Here is an 18,980-nt window from a genome sequence, read left to right on the forward strand (position 1 = left end):
GAGAAAAAGCCGGGTGCATACCTGGTGCGTGGAGCCACCAGCCCTAGACCCCGTCTGCCGTGTGTGCGCGCGTCAATCTTCATCAAATTTCCATGGGTCCGAAAAGCCTATTCGCACTCTTTTCCACGCATGCCCATAATATTGCATTGCCATCGTATATGGTGGTTTTTCGCCCATTCCGAAGCCGAAGGGACCCAAACTCTTAGCTCGAAAGCTTATGCAAGCCATGTTCTCCGGGCCCTAGGGGTGCATGAAAGTTACCGACTTCGATTCCATTTTGGAAATCGTGGGTTAACTCGAGTATTTGTTGACTTACCCTCCGCTAGTATGACTTCATGAGTATGACATTTCCTTGATGATAGCCAACTACCACTTAGATCCGAATTCGAATAAAATGTCTTCCGATGCAAGATCAAAAGCCTGTACGACATGTATATCAATCCCAATTCAAATCACCACCCCTTGTAAATGCGTTGTGTTCAGCCAATCTATTTTGCTGCAGCAAGCGCTTTAATTTTGGTAATTAAACGCAGAGTATACAACTACTTCAGCCGCAAAACGCAAAATTACAACTTCACAACTCTGCTAGGATCATAGCAAACATATTTATAACTAAAAGGGAAAGTGCATGGAAATCTTCTGTGAAAAGTGGAGCCTTTCTGAGAAAGCCGAGCCGTGTCGTCAGCTTTGTGAAATAGTGGCTGAAGTTAAGCTTTGATGTTGGAAACTTGTGATAAACCACCACCACCGCGTGCCGTACTGTGATTCTTTAACGAAATATTAACCTTAAAGGGATAGTATTTGGACTTACACAGATATAAGGGAGTTATATCTCCTTGTTTTGACTGCAGAAGTACAAATACAGTTTCTTGCCCAAATTTTGCGCGCTGAATTGTTCAACTTCGTTGATACTTTGTTGTATTTTTGGATTAAAATGCGTTGTCGCGGACGCGAAATTGATTGAACTTCGACAAAAAAGTCTGGTCACGAGACTGTGAACTTCTATAGATGCAGCTAGGCTATGATAGGCCGATATAGCTAGTATATATAGGCTGGTTGCTGTACACTAAGCAGAGTTACTTTTTCGTGGTCAATTTATTTTAATTTCATCGATTCTCGTAGCTAAAGAACACTTTCAAATACATCGACATAAAAACTACACTGAGAAAGAAAACACCTCAAACAGTAAACCATCACAACATCGATACTGAAAATCTAGTACCCAACTTCTATCGTATCGCCCGCAACCGTATTAAATATCTACATGATTAGCTAGAGCAAGGACTCATAAGCCTTTGCGGTGTCCAAAACCATCTGATCCAACTTGATCCAATCCTGCCCGGTCGCCTTTACCGCCTTAGTAACGTCAAACGAATTTTCGCCAGGCAAAAACGTCCAGTCCGGGCTGTACCCTTCACCCGGCTGTCCAGGATCAATATTTCTCTCCGGGTATGCCTTGGTCAAGATATCTCGAATAGGTTGAACACCGCTCCTACCAGCCAGGGCAAGATATCTCTCGCCATTGGCTTTATCTCCATTCTCAGCTGCCCAGACAAAGAGTCTTGCAACGTCATAAACGTGGACGTATGTAGGGAGAGCACCTAATGGATAAGGTTCCTTTTCATTCGCAAGAACATCAAAGATGGTCTTGGTAGTTTCACCGATCTTGGATTTGTCCTTTGGAATCACAAGTGGGGGGCCAGAAACCCATGCAGGGTTGATAGAGACGACATTGAAAGAAGGCTTCTCTTCATCTCTGAATTTCCATACTGCTCTTTCGGCCTCGACCTTTGAAGCCATATAGATGACAAATCCTGGAGTCGAAGTACCGAGTTTCTGGGTGGTTGGGTAGGCAAAGTTGTTCCAGTCGGCTTCGGTGAAGACTTTGTCCTTAAAACTAGGGTCAATGATAGAAACGACGGAGGACATGTTGACAAATGTCTTCAAGTTGTTTCCATGTGCCTTTGCGGATCGAAGAACGGAGATAGAGCCTTCGACGGCGGTTCGGATGACCGGATCGGGATCACTGAAAGATAGAGAAACTGGACTGGCGAGATGTGTAATGACTTGGACATCCTTTACGGCCTCGTCGAAAGCGCCAGGGACAGTGATATCTGCGATTTCGTAGATCTCAATATCGGAGGCTGAGTAGCCTTTAGAGACGAGTGTGTCGATAAGAGGTTGAGCTGAAGTTTTGCTGCGAGAAGTCCCGCGTACGCTGTACCCAGCATCGAGGAAATATTTTACGACCCAGCCGGCGATATAGCCGGTAGCACCAGTAACGAGAACAATTGGCTTCGAAGACATGATATTTGATTGCCGGTATGAAATATGAATGTGAAGTGTTATATATTTGTGTGAAGGGTATTGGACTATGTTTGATAAGAGAAAATCTTAAGGCTTCGAAAGAGCTAGCTTTGGATTATTTGAAGGTGTGGTATGGTTTGATATTGTTAATTGGTTGCTATACTGCTGATGTTTCTGATTGTTTGATACTGCATTTCGATTGAAGTCGGAAATTCACATCATTATATACCACAAGATATCTTACGAAACCATTGAAGGTAGTCGTATACCTAAGCTCCGCGGAACCGACATGTCTGTGCAAACTGACGCCATTCACGAAAAACCTGCGTCCTAGAGCTCCAACATCACGAAGTTTTCCGGACATGTTCGGCCCACCGGCCCTGCCATTTCAGCGGGCCACCCGTTCAACGTTAGACCCTATCTCTGTTACAAGGTAAAATGTCCCAATATGGTGTAAAACGCGACTGGAACTTCTCGGTTCGAACGGACAGCCCTGTAGATGCAGCAGCCACAAAATGTACATAAGCAGAGTTAGTAATCGGAAGATATGACTAAACCATCTTGGAAGGTTCCTTGGCTTTTGAATCAAAATTGAATTTCTGAATATGGAAAATACCGAGGCTGCGGACACGAGTGTGGCCGACCGTTTGAAAAAAAAAAACGGTACGCTGAGGGGTATAGAAATTGCATTAATTGTCGGAGTACTCGAGGTTCCAACCAACAGTTTCGGTGGGTGTGGTGGAGTTAACCGGCTGGGCCGGTCACACTGCTTTTTCGGTTCACCCGGAAAATGCGTTGTGGGTGTGGTCGCTTTAATCTTTGTGGAACCTAACACAAATGGCCGTTAACAGGCAGATCGAGTGCGAACGTTCGAACGGCATGGATGCCACGGACTCGACGCTCCACCTTTGAAAAATTCAACGTCTCAATATGGATATTTAGTATAATACGTGTCATCTCAATTGAATTGCGACAATTGTATTTCTAAACATTCAACCTTCAGCTCTAAGACTCGGCCGACAAGAATTGTCTTCCTCGGATCCATAATTTATGATCTTAGCTTAGCTTAGCTTAGCTTCGTACACTTCGCCGTCGGGCAGGTGCAATAATTATTGCGAACCACGGCATAGTTCAAACATACCAGAGGCTAGTAATCGATATGCGGTGCTTTAATTTCAGTGCTCGGGTTTTCAAAGGTGAAATAATTTTATAATCAAACTACATATGTAGAGGTAGCCCCTCCATAAGCTAGAGTTTCCGGACTATTCCGCGACATCTTCGAAACCTCGGACGGATATCCAGATGATAGCTTATGCTTATGTCTTCTACAGAAAAGTGACTTAGGATATAGACATGCATGTCAATACCATTTCTTTTGGACCTCAATCTTCTACTTCTAATATATTGGAGGCATGAACGCTAGCTGCAGGATGGCAGGCTCTTATATTAAGGACAGCTTTATCTTCAAACTTTGAGGCAAGTGTAAATTAAATGTAGCGATAGAGCTCAGCTGGCTTTCCCATCAATCGATTTTGTTCACACAATTCTCTATATCTAAATATTCATCGTATTATCTAGGGGGAAATAGGACATACAACTCTGCATCTTCTGAGTATGTCAGGAACAAAGTTCGAAATTTTTAAACGGAGGGTCCTCCATCTGCTCGTATACATATTAGAAATCAATAATGTCGAAGCCCTTTACTGGCAGGCCGTTACTGCTATTCCGACCAAGGACGAAGCCTCGCACTTTCATCATAATTAAAAATCAATTGATATTTCAATCCGGATTTCAAAAGAGCTTTGAGCGTTAAAAATTAACAAGTATATCTAGATATCTTTTCGTTTGTATTGTGGGTTATCTCGTAAACCAGAATTAATTGCTGCTGCGCAGATTGTGGGCGGAAAATGGTATCTGTTACTCGAGGCAAAGGTTTGCATATAATTCCACCGTCATCAGCATGTATACATGCAGGTCGCTCCCGCGAAAAAACTTTTAAAATAAACTGCGGATATAAATATAATGCATATAATACAAGGCGATATCCATCCAATTACAATCATCGTCAGATGTTGAAACCATGCCCCTTGCACCAGTGACGTCGTCTGATCTTGGCGTCACTATAGCATCCCTTGGCCTTGCGCATGTGGGTCCCTTGGTCAGGAGTACCGGTTTCTCAGATTCGCGACACCTTGGAGGATCCAAAGAGCCTCACGTTATGTTACATGAACAATAACTACTTTCTGGCCTTGCATTGGAAACCAAAAACCTCAGAGTATAATATTTAAACCACACTATACTATGCCCACATCTCACGCGACCATCACTAGCAATTCCATGTCATAAAAGTGCTTAAGCTTTTATTTCTATACACAAAAACCATGCCGTCATTACCGGCATATCCATCTTCTCTCCAACAATTTATCGATAGCGCCGACGCACCAACCTTCGTTCTTGACTTCCGACTACCGCAGTACCTAAACGAGCCATCCGAAGCGACAATTTTTGAAACATCAGTATCGCGAAATGAAGCTTGCAAACTTGAAAGGTTCAATGGTTCCGTAGAAGCATTACTGGCGCAGAGGTTGGAGAATGGAGCATTGAACCCGAAACTTCAAGCTCGAGATCCCGTTATTGGAATACATACGAAAAGACATACGATCGGGCGGGATATATGGACTTGTTCTAGCGTAGGGCCGTATAGAATATGGACACTTCAGTTGGATGAGGAATCGGAGGATGGTATAACTCCAAAGAGCCATAATATAACGGAGAGTCGACAAGTTACATGTACCTGCACTTCAGCGAACGGTGAAGCCCCTGGGACGTCTCGGGAACAGCAGCTTTTTAATAAGTTGGATCATGTAGGTAACCTCAGAAACTAAAAAAGTCAAAAGCCATAATTAGAAAAGAACGAATATGTGCTGACCATATTTACAACAGATCCAAGGACCCCTAAAAGCTTTCTACCACTTAGCCGACCAAGCTCTCTCCGATGTTCAAAGGGTTATAAAAGACTCGGAACCTTCTAACCCTTCAAAAAGTCAAGACATAATCTCCAATCTCCACCCAATAGAGCTGAACTTAAGAACCCTTTCCTCAGGTCTTTCCCTCCTTAGAGACCTCTCAGATATCTCCTCCTATACCCCACCCCCAAAGGAGCCTCCCACTCCAAAAGAAGCTCCGTCAGATCAAGCCCTTCTTTCCAAAATCCTTGGCCGTGTCCATGCAATACCTAGCAACACGAGTCCAGCGTATCACGGTACCTCCAGCATTCAAGATTACAAAATCCCCCCAAATCTAGAAGCTCACACCCCCACCCTTCGCGCCCTAATTGTCGAGGACAACCTCGTAAACTCAAAAATCTTTACAAGGCTTGCGCAAAAGCTAGGAGTTTTACCTGAATACATCACACCGGCTTTTAACGGCGCCGAGGGGCTAGAAATAATCGAAAATATGGTGAAAAGAGGACAGTTCCCGGATATCATACTGGTGGATCATGCGATGCCAGTTATGGATGGTATGGAGTTTTTAAAACGCTACTGGGCACGGTGGCCTGGCGCGAGAGCAAGGGTTTTAGGATTGACGGTTCATCAGATTGCTGGTAGACCTAGCGTATGTTTCTTTCCCTTTCGTCAGAAAACTAGAAATGAGCCCCTTACCCACATTCGGATAAAACTTATTTAACTAACTTCTAATCTTTTCTATACTATCGCAGCCGATGGAAAAAATGGGGGTGAATGGGACAATTCAGAAGCCTATGAGGTGGCGGACTCTCCAATATGAGTTAGAACGGGCGGCGACGCTGAAGATGACGAGAGAAATTGAGTTTCGAGGGAAGCTATAACGAAATAACTTTCTCGCATTGAAATATCTATGTACTAAGTTTCTCTATTACGAACACGAACATATATTAGAGAAGATCCTAGAAAATACGTAACTCGAAACTGTATATTATACAACCAAGAAGTTCGCATGTATATTATCATTTGAACAGGTCCATAGATCTCAGAGCCCCACCAAATGGAAACCCATATCGATTATAATCGCGATTTTCTACCGCTTGGATTAAAATTTCAAAGTAGTGATTACGAAGGACCAGCACAAGGAAGTAGAGGTATAGAATCGCTCATTATCATTACAAACAGGAAAAAGGAGACATAAACTAAATAGCTACTAGCGAATAAAGAAATACTCTCGCAACTAAATAATGCTTATAGCCCACATAATATATAAAATGGTTATTATTCCGCAACAGAAGGCTCTAGATTATATCATCCTCCACAAAGAAAGAGACGACAGAAAAAGAGATGGGGAGAGTACATGGAACTCTACAAATGCAAAGGACCACCCCAAACTCTCATTCTCTTTCCAAAGACATGAAGTGTCACAAGGACACCCAAAGCCGCAGCAACAATAGCTGCCTGGACTCCAAAGCTGACATCATAACCCGAAGCGGCACCCCATGGTTGTTGGAAGTATCCAACGGAAAATCCACCGAGGACTCTGGCGAAGTTCAAGAAGCTGGAAACTTCACCGGAAGCAGTTGGGTAAGAGTCCAAAGCGTAGGCAGTGATGGCGACAGAGGCGGTCATGACACCGAAGACGTACATGCCCCATCCCATAACCAAGGACATGTAGTGGAGATGTTTGGCGAGACCGAAACCGACAATGATGAGACCAGGGATCATGAAGAATGCAGAGATATAATTGGTCGTAAGACGGCATTCAGGTTCGAAAACACCGTTGTTCTTCTTGGTAAATCTGGCCGCAATGAAGTCGTTGAAGTAATGTCCAAAGATTTCACCAATTGCAACGGCGACGATAGGAGTGAAGTAGAGGTAACCGACAGACTTGGCACCAAATCCGTATCCACCGGCTGCTTGTGGGGTCTCGAAGAGAATAGAGGTGGTGATGTTGATACCGACGGCCCTGTGGATGGCAGTTTAGTAATTGAGCCGAAATAAGAAGATAGGAATCTTGTACTTACCACATGAAGGAAAGCATGTAGTAGATCATGATTGGGATCATGGTTGGTCGGAAGAGGACCTTTACCAGTCTAACCCAGCTGTGTGTGAATGTAACGAGTTGAAGAGAAGTATGGTTTTGGATCTGCCAAAATCCGAGAACACGCATGATACGGTTGCCGCGTGGGACCTTTTCTGGAGCATTGCGGACATACCAGGTCTCGTCGGCAAATCCGACGATGAGGACAAGATCGAAGCAGCAGATGGCGAAAACAAGCCAGAACACGTTTCTCCATTCACCAGTTCCATCAATGATGAAGTTTCCGAAGAGAGGACCAAGGTATGGGGCAACTAAGAAAAGCGAAGCCCAGACACCGATCTTTCGGGCATGCTCGTGGAAGAAGAACATATCTTTGATGAACGAAAGACCAATGGTTTGGCAGGCAGTCAAAGTGAAGCCCATCAAAGCACGCATTCCATAGAAAGTCTCGAAGTTATTGGCCAAGCAGCATCCCAAAGTGAAGAATGCACCTGCGAGGGTTGTCCAGAAGAGAACTGGTGCGCGTCCCCACCAGTAAATAAAGGGAATCCAGAAGATACCACCAGCACCCAACATTATGACATTCAAGTTACCCGCATAATTGACGACAGCAGGGCTCATGTTCCATTCTGCACCTTGCTTGACGATACATGGGATACCAGCACCGCTACCAAAGTCACCACAGAAAGCTGAAAGGGCGACAATAAATAGGATCATATGTTTCTTGAACGGTGACCAGTTGAGTGGGTCATCAGGATCTTCGCTAGGCTGTGGTAATAGCACGGTCTGCAAACTCGTTAATGGCTATTCACGAATCAATGCACGGTGGCACTTCGTCAAAACTTACATGTCCATCCGCTGCAAGCTTGTATCCTGCTCCACCACTCTTTTCGTTGTCGCCAACGTCAAGTACAACGGCGCCATAGTGATCTTCGGCTTCTCTATCTGCAACGTCCTCGATCTGATTTGTTGCCGCCATGTTTGCTTTCTCACGGCTATCTGTTTCTGACATGTCGGTGCAGGTCTATATTCCGGAATAAGGCAGGTTTCCAAATAGGAAGAAGTAAAAAAGGGTAGGTATTAGGGAGGAATAGGAATAGGTATTATAAATCAATCCGAGTTTATAGGCACCTTCCTCAGATTGATTGATCCGAACCAGAGTTTGCAAGATGGATACAACCAGGAGATCTCCAGAAAGAGAGGGTTCTATCCAAAATCCGGGGTTCGTAGACGGCCTTTATCTACTTATGGCTTCCCGGCAGAGTGGGCTTTGGGTTCACCAGATGGATATAGGAAAGCGAGCTAATGCCTAACTTCCCGCCAAGAATAAAAAGTAGTTTCTTTTTGAATCCGTTCTCTCCACAAGATGAATCAACCGTTCACATCTCCACAAAGGCAAACGAGAAATCCCCACAAATCCTCCGCACTTTCTTTTTTGCTCACGCTCCGGTGTATGTATTGGATAGAACTGAAAAAGTAGTGACTGGAGAAGCCGGGCCCATTCGGTGATTCCCATGTGTCCTTCGGCTGGTGAACCAGCTCGTGTGATTGGCCGGTATGAGGTTCGCTAGAGTTCAAAACGGCAAAGACATCGATGAGGGTACTGCAAGCACTGGCACGCTACATCCCTTCTCGGTTGAAATTGCAGGGCGAGAACTCACATATTTTTCTCCCTCTTCGATATAAAGTTTTCCTAGCGTTAAACGAGAAGGAAAAAATGGTGTGCTGCAATAGCTTCCACGCGCCCGTTAGTCTGCTCCATGCAGCCCGCGGAGGCTCCGGGGAATGTCCATATTCGCTTGGCCTGGATATTCCCCGGGACTCACGAACACACTTCAGCACCTGGCACGGATGGTTGGTAATCGCTGAGTCGTTGCAGGACGAGTTATCAAGTTCCCCAGATTCTCGGATCGCTTGCAGTATGATGCTGGCCTATAAACCCTATTTTAAGGTTGGATTAGGAATGGTCAGATGCAGGGAAGCCATGCCATGCCAGCGAGAGGCTGGAAGATTGAGCTCTCTTCCGTTGGGCATTACCGAACCCATTGCGAATTGCTTCGGATCGAGGACCGTGAGCGTACTCGAATTCAATAATGGTCAGCAGGGTCCTCACACAAACACTTTGCCCAAGAGTTTTAGTGCAATTAGTTGATTCGTTAGTTAGTAGTCTAAACATTCTCAGATAGTCGTCTTTCAATGGTGAAGTGAGGTTGGAGGGGAGTACAATACTTAGGCCCGGAATATCCCCAGCTTCGATCCCCAATGCATGTAATGTATATGCAACAAAACCAACGCAAAATCGACTAGGCCCGGACTTCGACTAGACTCGACTGCAGCCGATGGCCATTGCACGCTTTCCCCACCCGACGGCGAGACTAAGGTCTTCGTTACGTATGAGCTAGTGGAGTTCGGAACGTTAACTTCGAGTCGCGTACCTCGTGATAAAAAAAATCTTGGGAGTTAAAATGGAACCAAAAACTGGAACCCAAAAATTTGAAAATCCTAAATATTCCATATTATCTTCTTAGCTTGGGCTTTTCTCTTTGCGAATAGTCGCGAAAGTAATAATCAATTAAGAAGAATTGAAAAGTCTTGTGACCCTTTCGTTAGCATCTTAAGGCTAAAGGCTAAGAGTAATCGATACGTATTGTCTCTCTGAAGCTACTATCGATCGCGTATAGCATACCCTTCACCGGAGCTTCCATAACCCAATTGATTTCCTGGTTATTTACAATATATCGTCACGATGGTCACCAAGGACTCTCCAATTCCCACATTGCACGATACGCATAGCGGTACTCCAGTTCGACTTCTCAGTGTAGCAAAAGAACATAAAGATCGGCTATACTCCAACAAGACTGTTCCTCCCAGCGTCCCCCGCAAACAAGAAGTCCCAGTTCTACCTCCAGATGTCTCCAGACCAGCATTCAACATAGCCATCTCGGACTTAAAACGTCTTCTCGGAGATGAGCATGTCGAAGTCAACGACAAGCCACTCGTTGATGGGTGGTATATGGAACAGCCGTAAGTTTACAATCTTGTGATCGAATTGATATTCTTCAAGCTTCTAACATATCAATTCTAGAAACACCCACGATGCATTTCACATTCTTGAACAAGAAGATCTTGTCAGCTGTGGTACCGCATATCCAGGTTCAACAGAAGATGTCCAAACAATCGTAAAATGGGCAAACCGGCATTTGATCCCCGTCTATCCAATCTCAATGGGTCGGAATCTAGGCTACGGTGGCGCTGCCCCCCGTCTTCGTGGATCCCTTCTCGTCGACCTCGGAAAGCGCATGAACCGCGTTCTTAACATCGACGGCCATAACGCCAGCTGTCTTGTCGAACCCGGTGTTTCATACTTCGCATTGTATGAAGAAGTTCAAAAGACCGGATATCCACTCTGGATCGATACACCCGATCTCGGCGGCGGTAGCGTTGTTGGTAATGCTTTGGATCGTGGTGTCGGATATACACCCTACGGTGACCATTTCGCCGTCCATTGCGGTATGGAAATCGTTCTTCCAAATGGCGAAGTACTACGTACCGGAATGGGTTCCCTCCCCGGTGCCGAAGGTACCGACAACCCGTGCTGGCAAGCTTTCCAACATAACTATGGTCCTTCAGTCGATGGATTGTTCTCGCAAAGTAACTTTGGAATTGTTACAAAGATGGGGATGTGGCTTATGCCCGCTACTGGTCATCAATCGTTTATGTTTACATTTGTGCGAGACGATGATTTCGAGGCTATTATCGAGGCTCTTAGACCCTTGGCTTTGAACAGAGTTATCGGAAACGTTCCGCAGATCAGAAATGTCATCCAGGAGCTCGCAGTTACCGGCAAGGGCAGAGCCGAGTTCTACGACAAAAAGACACCCATGCCACGAGAGGTTATCAGGGAACATGCCAAGAAGATGCCATTCGGCGATGTTTCGTGGTTCTTTTACGGAACTGTTTACGGAGACGACGAGACTAGAGCCAAGTCTTTGGGAATTATTAAGGAGGCGTTCAAAAAGATCCCCGGTGCAAAGTTTAATTTACCAGAGGATATGCCTGTGGGTCATTACTTGAGGGATAGAGTAGATGTCTGCAGTGGGAAGCCGGTTCTTAGGGAATTGGATTGGTTGAATTGGGTCCCCAATGCGGCACATTTGTTCTTCTCGCCAATTGTTCCTACTAAAGGACGGGACGCGAGGTTGGTGCATGAATTGGTCACGAAGTTGCATAAGAAGTGGGGCTTTGATTCCTTTCCAACGTAAGTCTCTCATCCACGTACTCCATTTCAATAAGATTATCGAATTCGCGCTAACGGGAATGAAATAGATGGTGTGTCTTGGGCCGCGAACTCCACTATATCGCCAACATCGTCTACGACCGCGCAGACCCGGACGCAAAACGTCGCGCAATCTGCCTTATGCGTGAGATGATTGGAAAGGCTGCAGACGAGGGATATGGAGAGTATAGAACACATTTGATTTTCCAGGATCAAGTTGCTGCTACATACGGATGGAACGGTCAGGCTCTTAACAAGTTTGTTGAGACGATCAAGGACGCAGTTGACCCTAATTCTATCATTGCACCTGGAAGAAACGGTATTTGGGGGCACAGGTACAAGGGTAGGGGGTTTGAGATGTTGCCTGGTCAAGAGGAGAGGAAGACTTTGACAGGGCTGCCGCCGCAGGCGAAGTTGTAGGTGGCGAGGAGAGAGCGAATGTGGCGGAAATCAGTTTTTTGTAATTGATTTTCATCTCTATAACTGTAATTTTAGATTAAATGCAAGCATTGAGTACTTTTCACATGAAAATTTCACCAAATCTCTGGACGAATGAAAGTAGACAGATTAGATCTATAGAAACCCTCTCATACTAACCTCAAATCAGTTACCTGTTCAAACTAGTATTCTATCCTTCGAATTCACCGATCTCGGACGACTTCAGACATACTCCCCTTGATCTTCTGGAACTCCAATATTGATGTTACAACTACGTAATGTATTTCTTGCCACAGCCCAGAGCTGACTCGAGCACTCTTTAGCTTAACAGACCGTTAGGTCTTCTAGATTCCGCTACAGAACAAGGTCATCTAGATCCTACCGGAACAATAGGAACGACTAAAAATCTGGATCATATACTAACCAAATTATGAAATTGGCCAAAACTCAATTCTAGCCCAGAGCCATGTGGCTGGAAGAATCTCTAGTCGACAGCTGAACCGTGCCCCTTCCCTTAGTCCATACGTCCTAGTAGTGTATCACCCATACCCATGTCTACCATGTCTATGGCCACCACATGCACATACACAGTAGAGAAGAAACTAACTAACAGAGTGTCACACGGAAAATATCCAAGCCACGCCTATCCCGGCGAAACCCCGAAAACCACATGTTGTTCTTCATGGCCTAATACTCCAGACGCCTTGTAGATGGCACATCCCCGCTTTCACTATCGCAAACTTGTGTTCATACGGGTATCCATCGACTTTCATTGTGGTGCTAATAATTTTCGCCCCGAGCCCCCGCAATATGCATCTCCGCAGTAACCGATGTGGATATACTCCGTATGCCGTCTTTCGCAACGGACGAACCATCTTTATGCAATTGATAAGATATGCCATATTTTGTCTTACCCATAACCTTTTTCCCCACATCATGATCACGATAATGATCGAATAAACTTGCTCACGCGCAAACCCTGTAGACTTCTTCCTCTTTCGCTACTTAAAACTTTTGACCTTTTTTTCCTTCGAAGGTAAAACTACTATTTACCCCACACTTGCTGCACAGTCGATCACTTTTTTTTCTTCTTTTCGTCTTTTGTAGTTCTGGCGCGTGCATATGCATACCAACGGAGAATACCCATCTATTATCGGCTAAGTCTAAAACCCCAGACTAAAAACCCTCGCATCGGTGCATGTACAAAGTGGAGAACTGGTAGATGTGGGGAAATCACGTAGACACTGGAGTATTTTCGGAAGGGATTCGGGGGGAATCAGCGTCTCCGATTATAATCTTAAAAAAAAGGTTTTCGTAGGATTTTTAATTGTCGGGTTTGGAACCGTTTTTTGTCTTTCTTCGTTTGTATTGGTATCCGGGATTGGTTTTCGTTACGTAGAACCTATCGAATTTAGACGCTTTGACGGTGAAAAGTTACTGCGCGCGAGTTGTGTAAAATTACAACAAAGTATTGAGTTGCATCCTGCGATTGCTCGAGATAACATCGATATTATATCATATTGGTAACTGTTGATTGAATTATCTATCAGCTTCAGTGCAAGTAGCCAATTGATTACCAATCGAAAGAATCCCATTCACAATGGCCTCAACCACCCAACCGAAGAATGGCCAGATCAGAGGTACTCAAACCCCCTTGCATACCTTCGTAACCCCTCCTTCTCTGTCGAAATGAATTAATTCTAACATAATCGCCTCAAAAACAAAGTCATAATAATCGGCGCCGGCCTCGGTGGCTGTGCCGCCGCAATGGCAATGCACCACCAAGGCTTCCATGTCACCGTTTTCGAAAAGATCAAGAAATTCTTACGTCTAGGGGATTCCCTAGGTCTCGGAGAGAACGCGTTAAAACTCTTGAAGAGATGGGGTCTTCATGAACAGCTTATAAATATTGGGAATAGAAGTCCTGATATGCATATTAGACGGTGGAGCGATGGTAAGATTTTGGCTACACAGCCTTTGATGGATATGGCTGGGTATATCGGTCATAGAGGGGATTATCATCAGGCATTTTTGGATAGAGTCGCGGAATTGGGGATTGATATTAAGATGGGCCATAATGTTGTGGAGTTTGACGAGGACAGACCGGCAGTCAAGTTGGAGAGTGGGGAGTGGATTGAGGCGGATATTGTGATTGGAGCAGATGGTAAGCATTATTACAGTTAATTTTCTATTTACTTACGATCTAGCATTTGGGAAACATCAAACCGTACAAATGTAGCTAACAATCGTGGGATATTAGGTATCAAATCGCAAACCCGTGAATTGGTCCTCGGCTTCGCAGATAAACCCAAATCTTCGGGTTACGCCTGTTACCGCGCCTACTTCAAAGGCGACATTCTCCGTTCGGTCCCAGAATGCCAACCAATTCTGGTGAAAGACTGTGTCAACATCTGGATCGGACCAGATATGCATCTTGTCCAAAACACTCTTAGGGACGGTGAAGAGTTCAACTGGATTCTTACCCACAAAGACGACGAGGACATCAAAGAATCCTGGTTCCAACCCGGCGACATGGACAAAGTGAGGGAACTAGTTAAAGACTGGGATCCAATGGTAATCTCCGCAGTCAACGAAACGAGGGAATGTTTGGATTGGAAGATCTGTTATAGAGATCCAATCCCAACGTGGGTCAGCCAGAGCCATAAGATCGCATTGTTGGGAGATAGCTGCCACGCGCACTTGCCGACTAGTGCACAGGGGGCCAGTCAAGCGACGGAGAGTGCAGCGGTGCTTGCGCTATGTTTGAAGCTGGCAGGGAAAGGGAATGTGCCGCTTGCGGTAAGATTTTACGCCATATGACGTATACTAAGCGATGCTAATGCGGAAGTTTTCTTTTTCCTTTCTTGGTAGACGAGAGTTTATGAGAAACTCAGATTCGAGAGGGTCAGACAGGCACAATTGAATGGAGAGGATGTGAGGGATAGGTGGCATAACTGTCTAAAGGATTTGGAGGAGGGCAAAGAAGTCGATCCTGATGATGTGAAAATGAAGGTTCGTTTCCACAACCTTTATAAGAATATATTATTATACTTTCCATGAATAATATATAACCCTTCTATACATCTGATCTACTAACACTATCAATGATCATAGAATCGCTGGCTCTATGTATTTGACGCAGAAGCCGATACTTTGGAGAAATGGGACAAGGTGTCCGAGCTAGTCAAGAAGGAGCTCGAGGAAGGCCAGATCACACCGCTGTTCGACGACCAAACAGGGCCTACCCGTGACCTGGAGCTCTACGACGCCTTTGGCAATAGAAAGGAGGAGTCAAAGTATATTCCCAAGAAGCAACAGCCCGTCGCGGCGCATTAATAGAATATACCAGACCGATCTAGCTTCTGTACCACTCGGTCGGCATGCAATGGAACGTTCATACATGGATTGTACCCTTCGTGCTTATTATTCGCTATACATACCTTATTATATTATTACATTAGGAGTACTTGAGAATGATCTGATTTGTCAATTGTATCTAATGAGATAGCGATAGTTATAGTAATCAACTACTCGAGGCCGAAGTCATACTTTCATGCACATAATAATTAAATAAGATACTGCAGACTGCAGCTGCATATGTAACGGGCGGGAGAATGCAGAAGTCCAGTTCATTCGTATGCAGGTGAGCGCATATAGATTGCATACACCCGCCGGATATTCATGTTCCGAGACCGTCGACTGCATTCCACTGTCATGAATTCATATCCAATCCGAACAGTAATATTAATTCAGCTATGTCTCTTTCCCATTTGATAATATTTCCTGAGAACTTGGAAGGTATATTACTGTATTATAATAGTATCATATAGCAGAGGCGTATTATTCAGCCAAAAGTATACTAGTAGAATAAGCTCAAGCACAGTCGGGGCAGGCCAGGCTAGACCAGCCCGAGCAAACCGGTGGGCCCGAGCCAGTTCCAGTTCCAGTTCCAGTTCGCTTCCGGCCGGGCACTTGAATCAGCAGCCTTTCGATGGCTGCGTTCCGAAGAAAAGACCTTTCTTTCCCTCGCCGCACGACACTAACTAAGTACTTACTTAGTACCTAATAACTATCACCATCTCCAGGATTCCCATTCTCACCAGCTTCACCGTGTCTAAACAGTTCCGTCGATGCCAGCTGTAGTTATCCGATAGGAAGAATGTGGCCGGACGCACAATGGGACCCGCCCAAATGATGAGTAGCAGCAGTAACAACAACACTTCGACCGCCACGCCGTTCCTCTGTTCGTTATGTCCGACCTCCAAGTCCTTCACCCGGAAGGCCCATCTTGAACGCCACATCCGAACGCATCGTATGTTCTTTCTCTTCGACTTCGCGTCTTCCTTAGATGTATCCATGCCGTGCATGCTATAGATCTGGCTATGTTGTGCATTAGATCTAGCTATATCGGTGGCAGATATAGTGTTCTATCGGAGAATATCCAGCATTTACAGAGTGTATTATTACATATACTGATAGTGGCCTGATTTGATTCGACTATCTAGACTCCGTCGGCAGCCCGCTCAACTGTCACTTCTGCTCCAAGGAGTTCCGTCGAAGGTACTTACTTACTTGCCTGCTTACTTTCTTGCTTTCCTTTCTAGATAATATTCTTCTAATCTTCTACTAAGTGGTTGGTTAACCTGGCTAATTCTTGTCGATACAGCGACCTGCTCAAAGAACACCATATCCGTTGTGAATTCCGTGGCGACCGTCCTATTCCCGTCGGAATCGTCGGCCGTAAACGTCGTGCCTGCGACCGTTGTTCTCAGCGGAAGATTTCGTGTACTGGTCAAATTCCTTGCGACCGCTGCATCACTGCTGGTGTTGTCTGCGAAAAGACCTCTCCTCCTGCTGGTGGTATTAGTGTGATTGGTGGTAGTGGTAATAGTAATGGTGGTGGTAGCGGCATCGACACTTCTCAGCAGCAATTATCCCTCTCGTGGCAAACTACTCTCACGACATCCAGCACTGGCACGGCTGGAAGTCAAGGAACACCCCGTGGATCCGAACTCGACAGCTCTGTTCCAGAGGAAGAAAGCGATGATGAGGCCGAAAACATCGACGATGACGGCAATGGATCGGATCCACCTGACCTCCGAGGATCGATTGAGTACCTCTTGAATGGACAGTCGCAAGGAAGCCTTGGCTTCGTCCAGGTCTTTCCTCTCTCTGCTACTCCTGATGAAGAAGATTCCGATAGCCCTATAACTAATGGTATATCGGTTCCGACTACCGCAACTGCAATTCCAATCACTATATCATCCGTTCCACAGCCAACACCCTTCGACATGGACTTCAGCCTCAATTACGACGCTAGTATACTCCCAGACATCGATCTAAACATGTTGTTTGGCGAGATGGGTTATTTAATGAACATAGGTCTTGAACCAAACGCGCTTTGGGACCCTCATTTATTCTCTGAACACTCTTCCCCGGCTACGACAACTGACTTGGACGTTTATGATGCCCACGCCTCATTCCTTCGCCCTGAACTCTTCAAAGTCGTACAATCCTTCCAACTTCCCGAGGGTTCACCGGAATATAGACGTGCAGTTGAGACAGTAGAATCCGTAACAGGGGACTTATTACAAAGATTTACAAACTCTTTTTTTCGACATTGGCACAAACATGGTCCGATTATACATATACCGAGCTATTCGCCCAGCACATGTGCTACGGTTTTGATACTGGCGATGTGTTGTATTGGGGGTTTATACGTCAAGGATGCAGGGGAAATAAGACGGTGTAGAGGGCTGCTAGATATCGCAGAAGTATATATATTTGGAAGAGACTACTTAAAAAACGAGTATGAGTTTTGTGCATATAGCACCGGGAATAGCCCTGGAAAGACATATAAAGATGTTGATTGGGAAGATTTTGAAAAGTTGCAGGCAGCATACCTGATGATTGTGGTACAGACATGGGCGGGGCATAAGATTGCAAAGCGGCGGATACGGCAACAGCGGTTTGCACGAGTGCTCGAGGTATACCTCCCTTTCTTCGTTATGACAAAGTAGCCTCGAATCCAGGCGCATGATAAAGAATGATATCTAACAGAAGATATAGTTAGCACGGCAACTCAGACTTCCGTCCGCTCATCATACCCATCCACCAGCTTCTCCAGCCGACTTTCGGGCCTGGGTCCGCACCGAAACGGCTATTCGTTTACAGAACATCATGTTGACTATGGACTGCGCGTTTGTGATTTTTAATAATTGCACACCACGGATTTCTGGCACGGAAATAGAACAACTAGACCTTCCCTGCGCTTCCGCAAGTTTTTCGGCAGCATCATTCGCACAGTTGATGGCGATACCTAGCCCGCCAGTTAGGGGCGTTAAGGTCATGAAGACCTTGAGGATGAGTTTTGTGACACCTTGGCCGACAATGCCAGTTTTGACGACAATGGATTTATTTGTTACAGTCCACGGTATTCCATCCCTCAAGTAATACCCCTCTTATATCAACTACAAAAGACTAACGATGAAATAGTCCTCTACGTTCTTCTAACCCTTGATCTTTCCTCACAAATAACTCCAACACCCACATCACTCGCCGCAATGCGACAAGGAATAGATTTCTGGATAAAATCCTGGAACGCAGCACGCCATCGATACCAAGAAAGCGATTGGAAATCATTAGGATTGGAAAGAACAAGCGATAGATATTGGGTTCTCGTTAAAGCAGTATTTTTGGCGTTTGAGAAGGATATCAAAGAAGGAAGACGGAGGGGTTTATGTGCGAGAAGTGATATCGATGAGAGTGGACAACATTTGAAGGAGTTTTTGGCGAAACGGAAGTAGCCTTTATTTTCTCTCTTTTTCTCTTTCTCTTTCTCTCTCTCTCGCTCTATTGGAATATTTTTTTTTATCAAAAAGTTTGGAGTATATTGGATTATTTGGGGCGGGATATCTTGGTTTCCTTTACTTTTTGGAGCGGCATATATCGA

General features: G+C 45.1%; 6 protein-coding genes across 6 annotated transcripts; 4 read left to right on the top strand and 2 right to left on the bottom strand.

Annotated features, from left to right (window-relative positions):
* Nucleotides 1-1,272: 1,272 nt before the first annotated feature.
* Nucleotides 1,273-2,307, bottom strand: AOL_s00043g281 (uncharacterized protein; the record flags this gene model as incomplete). The annotated part of the gene is made up of 1 exon (XM_011120768.1): nt 1,273-2,307. The coding sequence occupies one exon, from the start codon at nt 2,305-2,307 to the stop codon at nt 1,273-1,275; it is 1,035 nt and encodes a 344-aa protein (XP_011119070.1).
* Nucleotides 2,308-4,688: 2,381 nt separating this feature from the next.
* AOL_s00043g282 (uncharacterized protein) lies at nt 4,689-6,154 on the top strand (the record flags this gene model as incomplete). Its single annotated transcript, XM_011120769.1, has 3 exons — nt 4,689-5,171; nt 5,251-5,922; nt 6,026-6,154. The coding sequence occupies 3 exons, from the start codon at nt 4,689-4,691 to the stop codon at nt 6,152-6,154; spliced, it is 1,284 nt and encodes a 427-aa protein (XP_011119071.1).
* Nucleotides 6,155-6,638: 484 nt separating this feature from the next.
* On the bottom strand, nt 6,639-8,326 carry AOL_s00043g283 (uncharacterized protein; the record flags this gene model as incomplete). The annotated part of the gene is made up of 3 exons (XM_011120770.1): nt 6,639-7,239; nt 7,298-8,100; nt 8,162-8,326. The coding sequence occupies 3 exons, from the start codon at nt 8,324-8,326 to the stop codon at nt 6,639-6,641; spliced, it is 1,569 nt and encodes a 522-aa protein (XP_011119072.1).
* Nucleotides 8,327-10,060: 1,734 nt separating this feature from the next.
* AOL_s00043g284 (uncharacterized protein) lies at nt 10,061-12,010 on the top strand (the record flags this gene model as incomplete). Its single annotated transcript, XM_011120771.1, has 3 exons — nt 10,061-10,338; nt 10,400-11,572; nt 11,641-12,010. 3 exons carry the CDS (start codon nt 10,061-10,063, stop codon nt 12,008-12,010), a joined length of 1,821 nt encoding a protein of 606 aa, XP_011119073.1.
* Nucleotides 12,011-13,628: 1,618 nt separating this feature from the next.
* Nucleotides 13,629-15,364, top strand: AOL_s00043g285 (uncharacterized protein; the record flags this gene model as incomplete). Its single annotated transcript, XM_011120772.1, has 5 exons — nt 13,629-13,668; nt 13,755-14,192; nt 14,289-14,827; nt 14,900-15,040; nt 15,143-15,364. 5 exons carry the CDS (start codon nt 13,629-13,631, stop codon nt 15,362-15,364), a joined length of 1,380 nt encoding a protein of 459 aa, XP_011119074.1.
* An 840-nt stretch (nt 15,365-16,204) lies between these two features.
* Nucleotides 16,205-18,834, top strand: AOL_s00043g286 (uncharacterized protein; the record flags this gene model as incomplete). Its single annotated transcript, XM_011120773.1, has 5 exons — nt 16,205-16,340; nt 16,534-16,588; nt 16,695-18,015; nt 18,098-18,461; nt 18,524-18,834. The coding sequence occupies 5 exons, from the start codon at nt 16,205-16,207 to the stop codon at nt 18,832-18,834; spliced, it is 2,187 nt and encodes a 728-aa protein (XP_011119075.1).
* Between the last annotated feature and the right edge of the window lie 146 nt (nt 18,835-18,980).

The sequence above is a fragment of the Orbilia oligospora genome, assembly GCF_000225545.1.
Source record: "Orbilia oligospora ATCC 24927 unplaced genomic scaffold scaffold00043, whole genome shotgun sequence".
NCBI lineage: Eukaryota > Fungi > Ascomycota > Orbiliomycetes > Orbiliales > Orbiliaceae > Orbilia > Orbilia oligospora.